The sequence below is a fragment of the Gastrolobium bilobum genome, unplaced genomic scaffold (assembly GCF_033153095.1).
Source record: "Gastrolobium bilobum isolate Gb01-03AN ecotype WA unplaced genomic scaffold, APGP_CSIRO_Gbil_v1 utg3672, whole genome shotgun sequence".
In the NCBI taxonomy this organism is placed as follows: domain Eukaryota; kingdom Viridiplantae; phylum Streptophyta; class Magnoliopsida; order Fabales; family Fabaceae; genus Gastrolobium; species Gastrolobium bilobum.
The window spans coordinates 105895-126470 of NW_026897371.1; the positions used below are offsets into that span (position 1 = coordinate 105895).

Sequence of the window (20576 nt, forward strand, 5' to 3'; positions counted from 1 at the left end):
TTTTTTCACATTAAATTTTGTTTTTTTCCCTTTCTTCTTTATGAAAAAAATCTACCGAACCGACCAAAGTTTTGTTCCTCTTTCTATAACATTTTCCAATGTTACTTACGTCACTGATGTGATCATGTGGATGTGGTATCAAAACCAAATGACAAATAATACATGATTGTAGGTAGGGTCAAGAACAAGAGAGAGAAAATAAATAATAATAATAATAATAATAATAATAATAATGAAGGGCACGAGGTTATTATTATTATTATTGGCACGTGGGGACAAAGTAGTAAGACTCGCCAATCACATGCTGTCTCTTCCTCCTGCACATGCTTCTTCTCTCTTTCTTTAATTACCATTTCTACTTTTATTCTTATCCATGTGCCCTTTCTTTATTTCCATTCGATTCAATTCTATATTATCTTCATCCCCTCCTCGACCAACCTCTATTTCTTTCCTTTTCTTACTTTAATTTTGATAACAACCCTCTTTTCTTCCCTCTTCTTATTATTACATAATTGATTTTTTTTATAATCAATATGAGACTCCAAATCTCATATCTTGAAGTAGGATTGTAATATTTCACCACGCTCCACAGCCCCCGTGCCCACAATTGCAACCTGGAGATATAGTGAAAGGTTATGATATCATTTGATAAGAACCCTGTAATGCACCACTCCTAAAACTAGCTGAAAAGATGAGAGTGCCTAATATTTTAATTTTTTATTTTCTTTTTCCGTTTCAAATCCTATAGTCAAAAGTTGCTTTTGTCTTTTCTTCATCACCAAATAAAAAATACATAATACATAATGCATTAAAATGATTGTAATGATTAAAGTAGAGAACTAAATCAACCATGAAAATTAAGCACGCAAAATTAGATTAAATCAACATTTGCATTATTTGTATAAAAAGCCTCGACCAATTAAAAAAATATAAAGGTTTTGAATGTTATTATATTAACACACAAGCTGCCATTGCCACAGCCCACAGTCGTATAGAATCTCTCTACTTTGTTTCGTGAAACGTTTAATCATTAAAATAAAAACAAAAAGTTAATTAATAGCCCAACATGTGCGTGCTAACTAAAATATTAATTAATTAATCTATCCATATAAATACGAGATATGTTATATTTACAAACATTTTTTTTTACAAATTCTTAAAAACTACACTATGTTCTTCCGGAAGAACACTCGTTACATTATGTTTTTCCAGAAGAACATAATATAATTTGCAAAAAAATTTAAAAATTTTTTGTAAACAGATCCTACTCCTATAAATATTTACCCAAGACAAGTGACACCAGCACCCTCTTATATTTTTTTAAACAAAAATACGCAATTTAGTCTTTCAGGACATATTAGGCATGTTTGAATCTAGGGTTTGAAAATAAAAAATAAAAAAGGAATTTTCTTTTTGATAAAAATAAATAAGAGAAGGTTAAAAAAATTTAGTAAAAATTATTTATATACAATTTTGTATCATTTTAAATAAACCAACCGTGTTATGATATGTATTTGTGGGTTAGTTTTTTCTGCAGTAAATATAGATAACTTATCTACATTGAACCCAAAATGATATTGTTTTCGGCAGAGATCAAGGTATTTTTATAATTATAATAATCTTTCTCATTATAAATTTTTTAATTTTTAATCTAAAATGACATTATTTTGAAAGTAAATATAGATAATTTATTTACATTCATCGAAAAAACATTAAAGTCTATACTTATTGACTTATTTTTTAAAAAAAAAATATTCCATTCGGTTCATTGCTTCGCAACTAATCCGATTCGGGGCGGGTCCAAGATTAAGGCTTTGAATCCCTCCCAAATGTGGTACTGGAGAGATTCGAATACATGCTCTCACTCTGACCTGCTTAGTTCTCATTCACTGAGCTACCACTATTTGATTACTTATTGACTTATTAGATTCTCTCTCATTCACTAGGGAAAAAGAAGGAGAGAGTATTGTAAAAGAAAGAATAAAAAAATCTAACAAATATGAATCAGAATAAATTTATTTAATTTAAATAACACAAAAAAATAATAAATATTTTTCAAAAAAATTTATGATAACTTATTGGGTATATTTTTTTTTTCTAAAAAATTAAAATTAAAATTATTACATTAAATTAAAAAAATTAAAAATATTTTTTATAAAATAAAAAAAATTGGATCCAGTTTCATTAACGCTGGTTTCTATTTTATCTTAAAAAGCAACCAGTCATTAAGAACCGAGTTCGGTGGGCACACGTGGTAACTGTCTCACTGAATGGTCAGACCCGTTTCCGACCCGACCCGACCCAACTAGTGACACGTAGAATCGAATCTCTTTTAATTCAACTGTCCAGATTTCATGTTTCAAACAGTGTACACGAGCCTTTTATTTTTGTTCATTCAATCTCTCTCTCTCTCTCTCTATATCTCTCTGTTTTGTTGTCTCTGTTTCTTCTTCTACTCATTTCCCAGCTGAAGAAGCAACCATTTGCTGCAAACACATCAAATTTCTTTTCTTTTTCTCTCTGGAATTGTTAAAGTCTTATTCTTTTTATAGCTACAAATAGCAAAACTTTGATTTTTTTTACCATATGGAGAGGGAATTTTTTGGCTTGAGTTCCAAATATGGTGATGCTGCCAACAACCCAAAAGACCAAGGTAGCTGTTTTCATTATTTGTTTATTTTTTTTCTCAAATATAGAAACTTTGCACTTTTCACGTTGATATGAAAATTGAAAGTTTTCCATTAGCTTAACTGCTAAAGTTTTTCAATTATTCTTTTTCTTTTTTTGGGGTGTTCTATTTGTTAGAAAATTTGAAATCTGAGAGTTTTGAGTGGTATGACTGTGATGTGATAACGGTGATACTTTCATTTCCATTTTTGGAATTTTTTTTTATACCCTTTTGTTATGATTTCTACTATCAATGAATTGTTGTTTGTTTTCTCAGAAATAAAATAAGGAAGAACATGTACCCAAAAAATGAAAATGCATTTCAACCCATATGCAGTAGAAAATACCAGAAATTGTTGTTGGGGGTCTTTTGTTGGTTTGCTTTTAGTTTTTCCCTTTAATGGATAAGATCAAGAATTTTAACTTTTCTGATGGATTAAGGTTATAATGTGAAGGCATTTTACCTGCAAGTTGCAACCTACTATAAAAATGAGTACTGTAGCTGGGTCCATATGGTATTTATGGTGTATAGTTGATGTTTTGATATATGGTGGGGACTTGAGCAACTTGCATAGTTGCTTTCTTGTGTGCTATGAGTTTATTTTTTTTTGGTTGAAGGAGAAAAAGGCACTTGTATTGCTTATAAATAATAAATGCTTCTCTTGTTAGAAGGTTGGTACATAGTAGAAACGTGGTCTTGGTTGTCTGGTGCTATTTTCTTTCTATTTTATTGTAAAATGTGCTACTTCTTTTTCTTGCTTCCGTTGCAGTTTTAGATTGATGTACAATATTTAAATGATTAGGATAATCAGATCTATTTTAATATTTAATATTATGGATAGTAAATATGTATTTTTTTGTGGGTGTGTATTGTTAACATGGCCATGAGTGATGCTACGTGTTAACTGTTGAATGGCCTAGAAAAATAAAGGACCATCTTTGATGGTAGTGACTAACTGGTGCAATAAGGTTTACATAAAATATACTTACGGAAGGAAATATTTTAATAAAATAAACAAAGAGTGACAACATAAAGCAATAAAGTATTTCAATCTAATAGAATAATAACATTTAATAAATGGTGGACTATGATTAAATATTGCTAGGCTTCATAAGAATTTAATATACTTTTTTCTTACTTTGGTTTTTTAAATTTGTATTCTAAATCATTTTTTGCCAGATGTTGCCGACGTTGCAATAAAACTAACATAGTCACATGTGATATAATTATAATATGTGAATAATACAAGGACTCTGGCTTCTTATGAGGAAAGTGCTACCAGAGCTTGTACCAAATAGGTTTATTGTAGGGTAATTCTTTTAGTATTTCATTGATGTTGCTGAAGTTGTTCTGAAACATTCAGGTCATTAGTTGTACCTTTATTATTTTCTGACTAATATAGGTTGTGGGACATCTTCTCCTTTATTTAATACTAAATGTATTGATGGTATTTGCAACAAGCTCAGAGTTTTCTTGCAAATTTGATGTGTCTTTGCTTAGTTCACTTTGAGTTCCTAGTGAGCATGATGAGAACATTTTTCTTAGTAGTTTAGATCACCATCAAGAATATCATCATTCTGCTGTTTCATGGTCTTGAAAGCAATTAATCAACTCTTTTTTATTTGGTTACTTATATCACACCAAAGTGCTAAACTTGTTTTTATCTTTGAGGTATCTATGCAATGTATTAACATTTTCATTCACAGATTGATTTTCTTTTGCATGTTTTCATCTCTCATGAGCTTGATCCAGTGTTCCACACCATTTTGTCCTTAATTTGTTGCAGTTAGAGGTTCAGGCATGCAGTGGCCATTCTCAAACAAGGTCTCAGCCCTTCCTCAATTCCTTTCCTTCAAGACCACTCAAGAAGATAGGCCTAGAAAGACTATTCTTGATCCACTAGCTTCATCAGGATACATGAACATATCAACTAAAGATGCTTTTGAATCTGACCAGAATCCATTCTTGGGTGTGACCCAGGTTTGTTTCTTCAGTAAAGAAATGCTTTAAACTTAAAACACTAGATGTTATTTCTACAAGGGGCCTAATCTCATACAGCAAAGAAATTTCACCTTTAAGTATAACATTTGAATGTTTCACCCTTTATCTTTCACTTTTACTTTGGATTCCTAGTGGTTTATGATATGACTGATGAGTGAAGAGGAAAAGTGTGACTGTCATATTTTATGCTCTATGTAATTTTTTCTTCAACTAAATTTTCTTTCTTACTTTGATATTTTGTAGAAAAATTTGTCCATAGGCAAGCAAGCAGGAAACAAACATGGAATAGCATTTTATGCTCTGCAGTGTTCTGATGCACATTCAGCTTGCCATCAGGAAGCAAGAGTATTCACAGTTTCAAACCATTCAAATCAAGTGAGTTCTGTTCTTCAATCTAATCTTCCTACTACCGGACTTAACATGGTCAATTCAGCCATAAAACCACAACCTCTTGGTTCCAAATCCTCTGGCACACCTCTATCTGTTCTTCCATCAGTAGGTTCCATTGTTGGCTCTACTGGCTTAAGGTATTGTAAATTCAAAACATCTAAAAAATTGTAAATTTTTCGATTTCTCTGAAATTACTTGCTAAAGATATTGAAGTGTGATATGATCTTGTTGAGAAATGTGGAGTAGCACACCTGAAATTTGTGTTTTTCTGTAGGAATTGTTCCAAATCTTCTGGCATACCTTCTCAGCTGACCATTTTCTATGATGGTTCAGTATGTGTTTATGATGACATATCACCTGAGAAGGTATATATTTTTTCTAAACTTGTCTTATTTCTGTTAAAACTTCAAATTAGGCCTTTTTCTTTATAGAGTAAATACCCTTTTTGGTCCCTAACAAAAAACACGGTCCCCATTTTAGTCCTTTACAAAAAAATATTAGTCTCGAGGTCCCTAACAAATTCAAAGTGGACCCATGTAGTTGAAATCGTGGTCCCTCACAAATTCAAAAAAGACCCATATTAGTCCCTCAAAAGGACTAAAATGGGTCCACTTTGAATTTCATAGGGACCAACTGACTAATTTTTTTTTGTAAAGGACTAAAATGGAAACCATGTTTTTTGTTAGGGACCTAAAACGGTATTTACTCTTCTTTATATACTTATATTTCTAGTTTTCTGATTTTCACCATCCATCAGGCTCAGGCTATCATGTTACTGGCTGGAAAATTATCTGCTCCAATTCAGAACATGACAGTTTCCACAGCTAAGTTGCAACCAGCAATCTCTATTCCCTCCAAAGATGATGGTTTCATTAGAAACCAATCCTATCCCTCACCCCTTCCAAGCCCTCTCCCACTGATCTCTCATGCCAGTTCTCAGCCTGGGGGAGGATCTTCTAGCAACAATGAACCCACAATAATTAGACCAGGAGGACCTTCAACTACCCCTTCTAACCATTTGGAGTCTTCTATTGTTGTTGGTTCTGTAGGATCTTCAGCTTCAAAAATGGTTCAACCAGGTACATTCATACCTGGTCTCTATATTTTTTAGTAGCTAGTATCCATCTTATACTACTTTATGTAAGGCATTGTGATAAATAACAAAGTTTTATTGTGTTTCCACCAGTATTCTTGCCTCAGGCACGTAAAGCATCATTGGCTCGGTTTTTGGAGAAGAGAAAGGAAAGGTAATTGCTGCAGCTGGTTTATCTTAATTTTTCTTTATCACTTATTATTTTGATTATGATATAAGGTAATAGAAAATTTATGAACTTCTTTCTTTCTTTGAATACGTGTTTCCAAGAACCATTGAAGTTGTTTGGCCAAATATGTTGGTGCCAAATGAATTTTCTGTGGTTGGAAATTACACACTCACACACAACACAAAATAGGAAGCATGTTTGAAAAATTCAATGACCCTCTAGCGTTTACTTTTTTCTTTTTGGGGGCTAGACTAACATAATATGAAATATTCAATGACCCTATATATCATTATGTTATTAAATTCTCTTGTGATGGGAGTTTATGATGCTGAAGCATGCTTTTGTTCTTACTCAGGGTGATGAACACATCACCATACTGTATGTGCAAGAAATCACCAGAATGCAGCACTCATGGATCAGACAGTGTTAGCTTCTCCATGAACTCCTCTGGTTGCTGTCCTCTACCTGCCATTAACTAGCCCTTAAGAAGAGCATGTATGGAAGTTTAGCTATACACTTATGTAATTGTAAGATCAATTCTTTTCTTTTTTTCCTTCTGGCAGAGAAATCTCCTAGGTATTTTGGTCCTAAATATTTTGTTTTGTTTCCCAAGCTTTTTATAATTGTTACTTATTGTAGTAGTTTACTTCCCTATGAAGATCTTGCAAGTCAACATATGAATTTTTTTTTTCATAACTTTCATCATGCTGTATAATTATTTCTTTTATAAATATAATAGTGAATAATCTTCAGGTTCGTTATGTCTGTTAGTATTCAAATTCAATTTTGACTTGTGTAATAGCAAAGCAAAGATTGATCAATGATATATATCTTTTTAGCTGTCACATGGCTAATTAGAAAATTAGCTTAGTGGTAGCATCGGGACTGAGTGGTGGGAGAGGACTTCGGTTCGAATCCCACCAACACCATCTGGGGAGGGGCATAAGTACCGTAATCCTTGAACTCGCACCCGAACTCTGGATTAGTCCCATAGGCGGCTCAAAGAGTCGAACCCGTAGGGATACCGGGGGTTCTGATTCGCCTTAAAGAGGTAATTAGGATTAGTTACCAACAAAAAAAAAGAAAATTAGCTTAGTTTCTTCCAACAGGTCGAAAATTTCCTTATGCTCGCATGCATGCAGAGAGTCCATAGAGCTATGGGTGTAAATGGGTTGGGCTAGGTTAAATAGGCCAAGCTTGTGTAAAAAATATTTGGTATGGCCTGACCTATTAGCCTTGTAGACTCCAAATTACAAGTCTGGCCTGACCTATATTCAAAAAATAAAAGCTTGGCCTAAGCCTGTTAGTCTGTCTAAGCCTATTAAACATTCAACAATTAAATGAATAACTAAAATAATATTATTTTATTATTCAAAATTATTAAATAATAATTTTATTTATTATATTTTAAATAAATAATATGATATAGGCCGGCCTGTAGGCTTATAGGCCCGACATGTACAAAAAAGTCTATGACCTGTTTTCTAGATAGCTTTTTTTAAAAGTCTATGCCTATTCTATTTTACTACTTACAATAGACCAAGTCTGGTTTAATATAGGCTAGGTCGTAGGCCTCTATAGACCAGCCTAGTCTATTTACACCCCTACATAGAGAGCAGTGTATCATTTCAATATGTAGGTCATTATTATCTTCAACTTTATTTACTGTATTCAAGTTCTCAAATCATACAACATTAACCATGACTAGTACTAAAATCAAGTTGTGGTATCCAAGAGTTATTAGTCTAGGGATGTCGCTGTTAGAACTTAGAATTTGACCTGTCCAAAGGGTAATGGATTCATTTCTTGATAATCACTTCCACATACAAAAAGTGAAAAGATTTGAATTCGAAATCAAATAATTAGTAGGAGCATTAGAATTTCAAATACCGATTGGTATTAAAAGAAAAAATAGAGTTGCCGTCTTATTCCAATTATAATGGAACATGTATGGATTAAAGAAAGTAGTGTTAATTAATTTTTATTATAAGTCTATCACAAAAATTTGAAACTACATGAGTTGTCAACAAGTAATGAAAAATAAAATAAAATAAAAATTAATTATATAAGCTAGCAAAAGAATGAATACCACCTTGGAAAAAACAAAAAGCACTTTAGCTTTGTTAGTTTGGGCCATGTTGAAGCAAAATACATGTGCAACTCAAAAGCTTATTTCATCTTTTATTCTGATAAGACATTGCATGATACTCATCCTTTTTAAAGGAGTAAGAGGCAAGTCGTTTATACGAAATTGCATTGTAGTTCATCCTTTTTAAGGAACACATTGATTTGCTATGCTCACAAGATGTTCATGAATATGCCTTTTTAGGTCAAGTGTGATCAGGAATAACCTATATATATAGCTTGAACATTAAAATATATTTATATCTAGTTAGAATATTTTTGGCATTCAGGTCAAACTTCAAGCGACAAAGATTATATTCTTTTAAAGTTAATTTTAATATAATGAATTGAGATATTCCAAAATCCACATTGCATGGAGGGAAAATTTCATTTAAATCAAACTAATAAATTTTCTTATGTTGAGAATCCATTGATCTGTTTCCAATTGGAACCAAATCAAACCAATACTATTTCAATTTAATTTAGTGTAGTCTATTTGTCATCAAACACATTTTTTTTTAAATATACAAATTTGGCTTTACTTTTCTTTTCTTTTCATATGACCCAATCAGCAACGATTTTCATTTAAATATCAATAAAAGCAACACTAATAAATAAAAACAGTAAATTAGAGTAAAAAAATTTAATAGAAACTATAATATAACAAAGTATAATTATCTATAAGTATGTAAATTATCAAAAAAATATATAATTGTAAAAGCTTGATTTTCTTGAGTTTAATTTGTTCAATTTTATTTCTTAAATGGAAATTTAAACCCGAACTAAACCAATCAGTTTTAATACAAAGAAAGCAGAACAAAACCAAAACTATTTTTTATTTTGTTTGACTTTTGGTTTTTCGTTTATTCTTTTTGTATCATGGGGGTAGGGATTAGATGATGAGATGTAATGAATTTTACATAACTAATAAATCATGTAATGTCGTTTTTATCATAATTGAAAAAGCTTCTAACTATGAATATGTTGTATATACTTTCTTTGTCGTTAATAGCATAATTTTTTTATACTAAATCGATATTAAGTTAATGTTTTTTTTTTTTTCATTTGCTTTGCCTTTTTTTTTTCTTCGATTTTATCCTTTCCTTCCAAACAAAGGATGGTTAGTTTATTGGAAGGAGAAAGTTAATAAAGTAGCACCATCAAATTATCATGCTTGTATCATAGCCTCACGTGCATAGATCTTCGTTTTATTTTTATATGTACATAGATAATGTGAAACCTTGAATGCATTTTCCAACTTTTTTATTTTTATCTTCTTGAATATCTATTTTATGTTTTGCTTACAAAGAAACCCTTCAAAACACTTCAGCTTTTACAAGATGACTCGTATTCTTTAAATTCAGAGTTATAAAAGGTTTTACAATCTATTAATAATCCAAAGATAATAAAAATGTTATATAAAATCCTAATAACATGCTTATCTATTTTGCTTAACCTTATATGAAAACTCTTACACCTGAATTTTGTAAATTCCAATGTTGTAGAGAAATGAAGTGTCAAATACAAAACATATTCTCCCAAACTAGCAAAAAGAGTGGGAAAGAAAAGGGTGTAATGGCTAAGATAAACAAAGATGGCTGGCTCTATTTCCTCTTCAAAACAACCCTTTTAAAAATAGAATGTTCCCTCTAATTTATATAATTAACCTCCACCAAAAATGAGATACTAGGGAGGAATGAATAGAGGGAACAAAGCCTTCCCTCCCTTTGGTTTTATGTTGTTCATATATTTTTTTTAATGGTGAAGAACATCATGGCTTCCAATGCCCTTCTCTCATTCTTCCTCATATTATCTTCATTCATTCACATTGGTTTCTCTGATCTAGACCAGATTCTTCCTGGCCTTGCACAAGTTCCAGTTCTCAAAGATGCACAATGCATGAAGAAGCTTCTTCCATGCCAACAATTCTTGAAGTCTCCAAATAACCCTACTCCTGCTTGTTGTGTTCCCTTGAGTGAGATGCAAATAAATGAAACAGATTGTCTATGCACTTTCTTTAACAACCCTCAGCTCCTTACATCCATCAATGTTTCCAAGGATGATGTCTTGAAGCTTCCCAATGCTTGTGGTGTAGATGTTGATGTTTCTAAGTGCAGCACAGGTATTGATTGGTTTTTAATGAGTCTTTTTTTTCATTATTTTTCATCTTGCAATATCTATTGTATTATTGTAATGGTTTGTTTGTTTGTTGTGTTTATTTTTCTTCATATCATAATTGATATATTAACTGCTCTAATTAGATGATTATTTTTTTTCTTATGAGAGATGATTGCATTTTGATTTGTGTCTTTGAATCATGTTTGCTGTTGGTTCTTTTCTTTCTCCCATAAAGGAGGTAACTTTTAATCTGTTGAAAATGTGTACAGGTTATCAAATTTTCATTGTTACCCTTTGTTTTATTTGTTTCCCAGGTTGTCCTCACCACCTATTTGAATGAGACTTAGAATAGGAAATTGTTGTTACCCTTAATTTGGTTTAGGAATCTTTTCGAGTTTTTCTTTCATTAAAGGGATTTTTTTTTTTTTGTGATTTTAAATGACGTAAGTTGTATCTTTTTAGTTTTTTTACTCTATGTATTTCCGGTAGTACATAGTTATAATATGAAAAGTTATTTTTTTTCTCTCTTCTCAGTCACATCAGCTGACGTGGAAAGTGAAAAAAAAAATAATTTTTCATATTATAACTATGTACTACTGAGAGTACATAGCGTAAAAAACTAAAAGGACACAACTTACATTCTTTAAAATGACACGTACTAAATCTAAACCCTTCATTGGTGATATAATCCGAGTAATTAATGCAAGCCACTGTATGATATCCTAATCAACTAAGAAGTTGCATTTGCCATCATGCTGCTGCATAAGACAGAGGACTTGCAACAATCTTTATCAAATTGATGAATCCTTATGGTTAATAAAATAATTTTCTTTGAGCAAATATGTAGATGAACTTTTCATCTTAGTGTGGGGAAGTCACCCTCTCCTCCCTCCATATATTGAGCATTCTATATTGGGCTGTCTAGGAATAACCCACGGATTAGGTGAAGTAATAGAAAAGGTAAAACCATTTTGACTTTGAGAGAGACAATGAAGTAAAGATGGTTGGCATCTTTTAACTTTGAGGTAAAAGTGGTTGACAATTTTTTTACTTTTAGGGGCGTTTGGTATGTTGGTAAATTTTAGATTATGGAAAAATTGATATTGAGAATCTTATTTACTTATGTTTGGTACGTGGATTGTGAAAATTTTGTTAGAAAAATCAGATTCTCGTGATTTATTTTTGTAAAGAAAAATCCCATTAAAGAATACTACCGGATGAAAAAATTTCCCAAATTTTTTTGTACAACCACTTTCGCAACTCTTTGCTTCATCACGCTCTGCCACCACCACCTTTGACACTGTCAGAAAAAGCAAAAAAGAGTTATCTTTCTCTTTTTCTCTCTTTTAGCTTATTGTTTTCACTTTTAGACTTTTAGAACGGAAGCTTTGCTTCACGACATCCCCACCATCACCTTCGACGCTTCCCTTTCTAACGTTTGTTTCCTAGAAACCAAGCGTTCACTTTTGGTTCAAACATGCTTTGCTTTGTTGCTTTTCTCTCATTTTTCATGTGCTTCAAGGTCTATTCCTTGTTGATGATGTTGTTTGTTTAGTCCCTTTTTCCTTTGTGTATCTTAGTTGCCAATGGCGGACTCGACCAAGGTGTGGTTGGTGCATTGTCCAAAGTGTTAAAATCTCCTTCTAGAGCTCGTCGATTACTCTTTGGTGTTTTAATTTGTGTGGTGAATAAAAATCAAGGCATTTTTATTACGCAAAATTATGTATCAAATTTTGCATTTTGATTTGTGGTGTTTACCAATAATAATTTCATACCTAATCATGTAGTTCATCCGTTTCAATATTGTGCCCACCCCACTTGGAACAAAATATAGTAATTAGATATTTTGTAGTGAAGAACAAAACCATGGAACATAGTTGGGTGTTTTAGGGGTATATTGGATTAGGATTTTAAAAGATTTTGTTTGAGATGAAAAATCTTATAGATTTTAAAAGACTATTTAGAATTGGAGAGACTTTAAAGACTTTTTTTACCATCAAGATTTTATAAGATTGGATTTTAAAGGATTTTATTAGAATTTATAAAATTTTTAAAGGACAATATGGATTTATAAGATTTTAAAAAATCATATGAATTTTTAACAAACATTCAAAATTACAAGAGTAAAAAAAAATAACAAAGAAATGCAATGATATTAATAAAAAAAGTTAAACATAATATAATTTTCTCAATCAGTAAAACATAATACAATTTTTAACAAATACTCAAAATTACTACGCAACATCTCTCCGTATATCTAAAGCTATACTGGTCCTCCATGCATTAGCATTTTCTCGTTCTTGCTCTTGGTTTTGACCAATGGGTTAAAAAATTATCTTCTTCATTTGGTATCAGAGCTATACATATATGATTATTAGATCTAATTTTTATTTATTTTTTAAAATAATTCTGAATTTGCATATAGAACCTAAAGTTCATGATAAAATTTTGTTTAGAATTTTTTGCAATTGATCTTGGAAACCTTAGGGTTTTTGTTCTACTTGATGAGAGTTTTCTAACCATATATCATATGCGTGTTTTCATTGAGTATTTTAAGAAAATTTTGAATTTGAATTTCTAGGTTTTATTACATGAAAGTTTAGAAAATTTCTCAAATTATTTTCAATCGATACATTGAAACCTTAAAATGCTTTGCGACTTCTGAAAAACAAGTTTTTAGTTATCTATTGACACAAAAATTATTTGAAATCGTTTCCTATGACGAAGAAAATTCGTTCATGAATGTATTGTTACGAAATATAGAGTTTATACTATGAAAGTCTCAATTTTTCTTTAAATTGATCTTGTTTGTTGATGTAACACAAAAATTGGTTTGAGGGTTTTAGTTCTATGTTGTTTTTCCACTATTTTATTTTGTTTTTAATACAAAAATCATACATTTTTGTGCCAAGAAAAATCGTGACCAATAGCTTGAAAAATCATTTTTTAAACTTCCAAAAACTCTAAAAAATATGTTGTTTTTGAGATGGATTATATTAGAATTTTGTTGGTTTGTTATTTCTGGGTTATTTTGTGATTAAAATCGCTAAAAAATATGCTGTTTTTGAGCTTTGACGATGCTCACATGGCGGAATCTGGTTTCCAGCGGGTCAACCCGCCAAAGGAAAAAGAAGACACTGCAATAGAGAAATATCAAGAAATCCTAAGGGTTATGATGAGATTGTGAGAAAGACATCCTATTTATATTTCTCACTAAAAACTCTCACGAAATCCACACCAATAGAAAATCCATTAAAATCGTTAGATTTTTGAATACCACAAGATTGTTTTTCCTTTGTTCAAAATTCTGATTGAATACCAACGGATTTGGACGGACTCTAAAATAGTTTTTTTTAAATCCTAATCGAATACCATGTCACTTTTTTCAATCCTTTAAAATCCTCATTGAATACCAATGGATTTTTTTGTCCAAAAATAATCTATTAAAATTCTTTAAAATTCCAATCTAATACACCCCCCTTAATTTATGATTGTAGTTTCCATTTCGTTTTAATTTGTAGCTAAGCATGAAGGTTATATAGGTGGTAGCTTGTTAGATGATGGGAAGGATGGAGGAGATTATGGCAAATCAAAAGATTCATATTGGTAATGAAAATGAGGCTGAATAATTTTTAATCATAAGGTTACTTTTGTAAAATCACACATTCTCCGCAATAATTTAAAATCAATCAAATATAGAATCAGGAAACTTGAACCAACATTCTTGAGAATATTTTAGCATACCAAATAGATTTTTGATAATATCTCTGGGAAAATCACTGTCCCAACATATTTCTGGGCATCGTGAATCCCAGGAACAAAAAATTTCTCCTCTACCAAATGCCCCTTAAGGAGTTCGTGGTTGGCATGATTGATGGTGCATAAAAAAAGACTCTCACTGTTACAAGTCCAACATTGGTTGCTTATACAACCAATATGGGATTTGTAACATTGCCACCCACTTTAAGGCCGACGTCTACGGCGGCTTTCACTCTATCGACACTGACCCGACCCGGTGGTAGTCCTTTCCCATTTGGTGGCTTCGCTCATCTATTAGTATTCAGTACAACACCTCTTTGAAAGATATGACACCTTAATCCAGCCTATAGGTAGCCTTTTTTGTGATCTCAACTTTCAATGAAAGCACCAATTGTTATGGATATTGAGATCATCACCCCAAAAGCTAGCTCAAAAGGAAAAAATGTCCAAAATCTTATAAATCACATATTAATTATATAGGCAACCAATGTGTAACTTGTAAAATTCACCTATAAATATAAGTCTCCTTCATTAATTTTATCAACACATTCCTAGAGAGAAAATTCATATAGGGTCGCGTGAGTGTTTTTCCTATTATGTGTAGGGAGATATATTTTCCTATATCAAAAGATAGTGTAATTGTTCTCTCCTTGAATATAAGAGGAGTTTGATTTCTTTTGTTTAATGAAAATTCTTCTATTCTCGTATGTGGTTTTTCCTTTATCAATTTAGTGCTTTCCACGTTAAATATTGTGTGTCGGTGTGTGATATTGTTTCCATACTCTAGTACCCAACAGTTATATCACAACCAATTGGTTGTTAGTTATCATTCAAGGTTAGTGCTTGCATGTGTGGTTGTATACATTTGCATTATTGTTAATATATGATATTTGTTCGAGTATATTGTACTGTTTGTACATGTGATATTGTTTACATATACTGTATTATTATCCCTGAGATAGTGTAATCCGATATAGTTGAAAAATAGAGTGTTGTCAATATTATACATATATAGACCTTTTGACTTTAACATAAAGGAGGTTGACAACTTTTGACTTTAAGGAGACAAGGGTGGCACGATTGATGATGCTGAAAAAAATTGGCAACTTTTGACTCTAAGGAGACATGATTGATGATGCAAAAAAATTAGGAGCAATTGTAATACCATAAAATCATTTTTGCAATTACTGTAAAAAATTTTTGTCTATATAATGTAATTTCTTAAACTAACTTTATTGCATGGGGACTCACTTATTTTTTGGTGGGACCCGTTTTTTTTTTTTTTTGTGTGAAAGTGATAGGAGACTTTTTCCGTCTCAATTGAAGAAAAATTAACCTCTTTTAATATATATATATATAGGGTTTATCATCTATCATTTAACATGACCACAAAAATTTTCCTCCACACACAATATTTTGTGGGGCCCGTAGCAAAAAAAAAAAAAAACTTCGGCACGCAAAACGAATCTCTATAACATAACACAATCACTTTTCCTACAACATAACTCTTATAAAACCCATATATATATATATATATATATATATATATATATATATGGGTTTTCGTTTTATCCTTTAACATAACACAACAAACTTTCCTACACTCACAACATTTTGTGGGGCCCACACTTTTTAAAACAAAAAAATAAATAAAAATTTAATGCACGCAAAACGAATCTCTATAATATTACACAATAACATTTCTTACAACATAACTCTTATAAAACCCTATATATATATATATATATATATATATATATATATATATATATATATATATTTTGGCGGACCCACGTTATTGATGACTGCAAGTACACACAATAATTTATGGGAAAAAAATTATCTTACTAACTGTGCATGGTTGTTTATTCTTCTAAACTCAAAGTATGTTCTGGCAGGGGTATATGTCGACAATATATTTAATAGTACATAATTATATAGAAATGGATTGTCCATTTTAGTATTTTATAGAAATTATTGACTACTCTCTAGGAGTAATTATTGTAGGAGTTATTTCAGAATTTTCAATTCTGCTGATGCATCTATGAATGTTTTAGTCATAACTGTTTGTTTATTCTCTAATTGATTTATGTTTGGTTGTAATCATTCTATTATAATAATTTAGTTGACTGTTGATTACTATTTTTTTTGGTAGGTGATTACTATTTTTTTTATATTAAGTTGAAGTTTTTTTTTTTTTTTTGTTTATATTCTTTTATTTTTAATACATTTAAAACTTTTTTTACATTAAATGTGTAGATATAAACAAAATTTTCTGGGTCTGCGATTATATATATATATATATATATATATATATATATATATATATATATATATATATATATATATTGGTGTACATAAAATGTGTCTCATGAGGGGGAAGTATGTTGATATAGGGGATGCTCATAGTGGCAATGGTAGAGAATAAAGCACTAGTGAAGCTTCTCATGTATGTGTATCAAGGGAGAGTGTGTGTGAGGCTTGAATAGCTCTACTAAGGGGCAGAGTAACAACATGAGTAGAGGTTGGAGAAGACCATCCTTCTCCATGTGTGAGTGATGAGACAAGACACGCTGCCCACTGTCAATGTACAGGGACAACAGTGCAGGGATAAGAAGATGTCCCAATGATGGGCCTCTATGACTTGCCATGGGTGTCCTCTAGAAAGTTCTAGACTGTAGACTTAGTGACATGGAACCCAATCATGCTAGGCCTAAGTGGGTATCCACAACACATTCTTAGAGAAAAAAATTCATATATCGTCTTATGAGTTTTTTTCTATTTTGTACAAGGGGAACTGTATTCGAGAACGGGCGTGATTGTTCTCTCATTAGATATAAAGAGAAGTTATAATCTATTCTTGCTTATAATTTTTCCTCCGAGCTGAGGATTTTTCAAGTTAATTATTGTGGGTCACTTCTTAATTTTTCAAACTCTAATTTAATTGTGTAATACTATTTCCATTTTTTTTTTCGGTAAACATACTATTTCCATTCATTCGTACCCAACATGGATGGCTCGGTTTTAACTTTCAACTTGTTTTGTTTCTTTTCACTGCAGCTGCAAGCCCATCATCATTAGAAGGTAAATCATCATCACCTAGCAGTAGGACTATGTTTCTACTTTCTTTATCCTTCAAAATTTGCAAAATAAAATATTAAAGTTGCAAATGTTATTAGAACTAACCAAAAAGATTAATTATTACAAATATTTTCAAAAAGGGACTAACTATTAAGACTAATAATTTATTATTATTTAAAAAGGGTACTATTTTATACCTATAATAATAATAAAAAATCAAAATTTTAGGGATTCTGCTAGTTATGCTCACGGTATTTTTTTTTTTTTGATACACCGATCTTAATTATTTTTGAGGTGATTCGGCCCTTGAATATCCTCATAAGCTTCAACTCATAGGATTAATTCGAGTCGAGGATTAATCATAGTTAGAGCTTCTCGCTCCTTTTCAAAGATATATTTGACGAAAATCAAACCCAAATTATCTTTCCACCTTTCCACCTAATTTGCATTGTCAACTTAACTATACCCATTGAGTAACAATAGACATGCTCTTAGTAGACATGTCAACAAGTGTGACATCAACATGTTAATAACTAAACTATATTTGCTTGTTCTAGGTCTCATACTTCCTGCAGAGGATACATCAGAAGATGCAACAAGTTCAACAAAAATGATAACTCCATATGGAATACATGGCTTTGTTGCTTTGTTGATTGCTCTAGCATTCTCCGCATACTGGGCTTAGATAATTTATCATAGAGTGAGCCTCAATTGAGATACTGATCAAAACAATTCCTATGTTCACTGCTAAAATTTATCTCTGGAGCTTGGTTTTGTGAATTTTCATGTCATGAATTACAAAATGAGTGATGAACATGTTTCTAGAACTGTCAGTATTGCAGTGCATTTTATTTTTTGCACTAGCAGTTATTTACTTCCATTACCTGATTGATCAAATCCAATTTTTATATTAATTTTTGTTTTTGGAAGGTGATTCATTATTAAGTATGTATACATATAATCTCATTTTCACAATATGATCTAATTATGTACCTTATGAATTTTTTAACTATGATAATAATTAATTAAAATGTTTTTTAATAGCATAATAATAATTGATTGAAAAATATTGTAAATGCCATTGTGAACATGAAATTTCTCAACTTTTTTCTGTCAGCCACGTCAATGCCGATTCAAGCAGATAACAGATCACGTTAACGTCCATTAAAAAACCTTGGAAAAAGTTCAAAACTCTCTTGTGGTATTACTTTGAATCACTTATATTTATGCGCTTTTTTTAATCACTTAGCTCCCTTTGGTTTTTTTATCCACACTCCTCCTTAATACTGTTAGAAAATTAAATAAATATACCTATTCTACTATTCTTAGAAAAAGAAAATAAAGTGATAAAGAAAAAGAAAATCAAATATTATGAAAACTTATAATACTTAATAAAAGACTAAAATAAAAAAATAGCATAAAAAATCAAATGTGTTATGTGTCTAAATAAAAAAATAAATGTATAAAAAAAATAAGATCAAATATATTAAAAATCACAACAGTGACAAAAAAAAGTAAAATTAAAATTTAAAATAAAATAGTCTAAATGCAAAAAAAAAAAAAATATTGAAGAGAAAAAAATAGAAGAAAAAATTAAGATAAAAAATAAAATTAAAAAGAAATCGCAGTTATGAATTTTTAATATATTTGCTTTTACTTTTTTCTATTTTTTTTGTCCTAGGTCTATTTATTATTTTTATTTAGATACGTTTGGGCGTTTTTATATCTCTATTTTATTCTCTGATTTTTGAACTTTTTTATGAAATTCTTTAGTAGATAGGATGGCATAAGGCTAAAAAAATGAGGAAAAAAAGAGAATAAAATAGACCAAAAAGTAAAAAAAAAATAGAAAAATAGAAAAAAAAACATATATAAATAAAAAAGAATAAAATAGACCAAGGATAAAATAAAAATAAAAAATAAAACTAAATATATTGAAAAAAAGACCAAAAAGTGATTTTTTTATTCTATTTATTTTTTATTCTAATTTTTTGTCTTCAGTATATATATTTTTTCATTTGGACCATTTTCATTTTTTTTTTAATTTTAGTCTTTTCAGTCACTATTGTTATTTTTAATATATTTGGTTTTATTTTTTTTCTATTTTTTTGTTCTTGTTCTATTTTCTTTTTTTTATACATTTTTTTTATTTTGACACATTTGATTTTTTTTTTACTGTTTTTTTTCTTTTGTTCTTTTATTAAGTGTTCTAGGTTTTCTTTTGGTTTTTTTTTTTGGGCCATGATATACTTACCACAAAAAATGTTTATCACTCTTACAACAACCTAATATTCGTTGATTTTCGTCAATCTAATGATTATAATTTATTGAAAATTAATAATTAATTAATAAGTGTGACCCAATAAATTTTAATAAATTATAACTGTTAGATTGACGAAAATTAATGATGATTAGTTTGATTATAGGGTGATAAACTTTTGTGATGGTAAGTATATCTTTTTTTTTTTTTTATCACTTGATTTTCTTCTTCTAAGAAGGATAGAATAGATATAGTTAATTTTTTAACAGTATCAAGGAGGGGTATGGGTTAAGGTTTTTTTTAAAAAATATATAGAAATATAAGTGATTAAAAATAATACCATAGGGGTTTTTTAAACTTGCCCAAAAACCTTTCTGGAGACACTAATGTAAGAACAAAAATAAGGTTTGATGAATATAATGTTGCATTTCATGCCGTAGACAGATAAATATTGTGGGTCATATTGCATATAAAAAAAGAGAAAAAATTGTATTGGGTCCCGTACATTTTTAAGTGTGTAGAAAAAAGAAATTGTATGATATAACGTACACTTCTATTTCCCACAAAAATATTGATACTTTAAACTATTAAGCAATTAAATTAATAAGAAAATATTTTTAAAACTAAAATAGTAACCTATGTAGCACCGATATTCTGATACGTTAATTCTAAAAAATATTAGATTTCGACATGTTAGGACACGTTTTGATATTAAATAATATTTTTAATTTATGTAGTGTATATTATATTTAATATTCAATAATTTAACAAAAAAATAAAGTTAAACTTATAATACCCATCAATTTTGTAAAGAAACATAAGATATCCCAAATATTTATATTAAACTCAATAAAATAATAATCGTAATCCAACGAATCTAATAGTTGGAACTAAAAACGCAATGCAACGCAAC

The 20576-nt window shown here is 30.1% G+C and overlaps 2 protein-coding genes across 2 annotated transcripts; both read left to right on the top strand.

The window, feature by feature from the left end:
* The first annotated feature begins 2377 nt into the window (after positions 1-2377).
* Positions 2378-7069, top strand: LOC133306356 (protein TIFY 6B). Its single transcript, XM_061506666.1, has 7 exons — positions 2378-2653; positions 4455-4648; positions 4913-5196; positions 5334-5424; positions 5817-6138; positions 6246-6306; positions 6677-7069. The coding sequence occupies exons 1-7, from the start codon at positions 2587-2589 to the stop codon at positions 6798-6800; spliced, it is 1143 nt and encodes a 380-aa protein (XP_061362650.1). The 5' UTR covers positions 2378-2586; the 3' UTR covers positions 6801-7069.
* A 3149-nt stretch (positions 7070-10218) lies between these two features.
* On the top strand, positions 10219-18088 carry LOC133306343 (non-specific lipid transfer protein GPI-anchored 9-like). Its single transcript, XM_061506645.1, has 3 exons — positions 10219-10567; positions 17383-17406; positions 17961-18088. Exons 1-3 carry the CDS (start codon positions 10219-10221, stop codon positions 18086-18088), a joined length of 501 nt encoding a protein of 166 aa, XP_061362629.1.
* Positions 18089-20576: the final 2488 nt, after the last annotated feature.

Excerpts from the sequence above, each read along its gene's own strand:
- LOC133306356 (XM_061506666.1), top strand. The coding sequence starts at position 2,587 with ATGGAGAGGGAATTTTTTGGCTTGAGTTCCAAATATGGTGATGCTGCC. Across the intron at positions 6,139-6,245 it reads TTCAAAAATGGTTCAACCAG|TATTCTTGCCTCAGGCACGT; the intron begins GTACATTCATAC and ends TGTTTCCACCAG. Across the intron at positions 6,307-6,676 it reads TTGGAGAAGAGAAAGGAAAG|GGTGATGAACACATCACCAT; the intron begins GTAATTGCTGCA and ends GTTCTTACTCAG.
- LOC133306343 (XM_061506645.1), top strand. The coding sequence starts at position 10,219 with ATGGCTTCCAATGCCCTTCTCTCATTCTTCCTCATATTATCTTCATTC. Across the intron at positions 10,568-17,382 it reads TGTTTCTAAGTGCAGCACAG|CTGCAAGCCCATCATCATTA; the intron begins GTATTGATTGGT and ends TTTTCACTGCAG. Across the intron at positions 17,407-17,960 it reads AAGCCCATCATCATTAGAAG|GTCTCATACTTCCTGCAGAG; the intron begins GTAAATCATCAT and ends TGCTTGTTCTAG.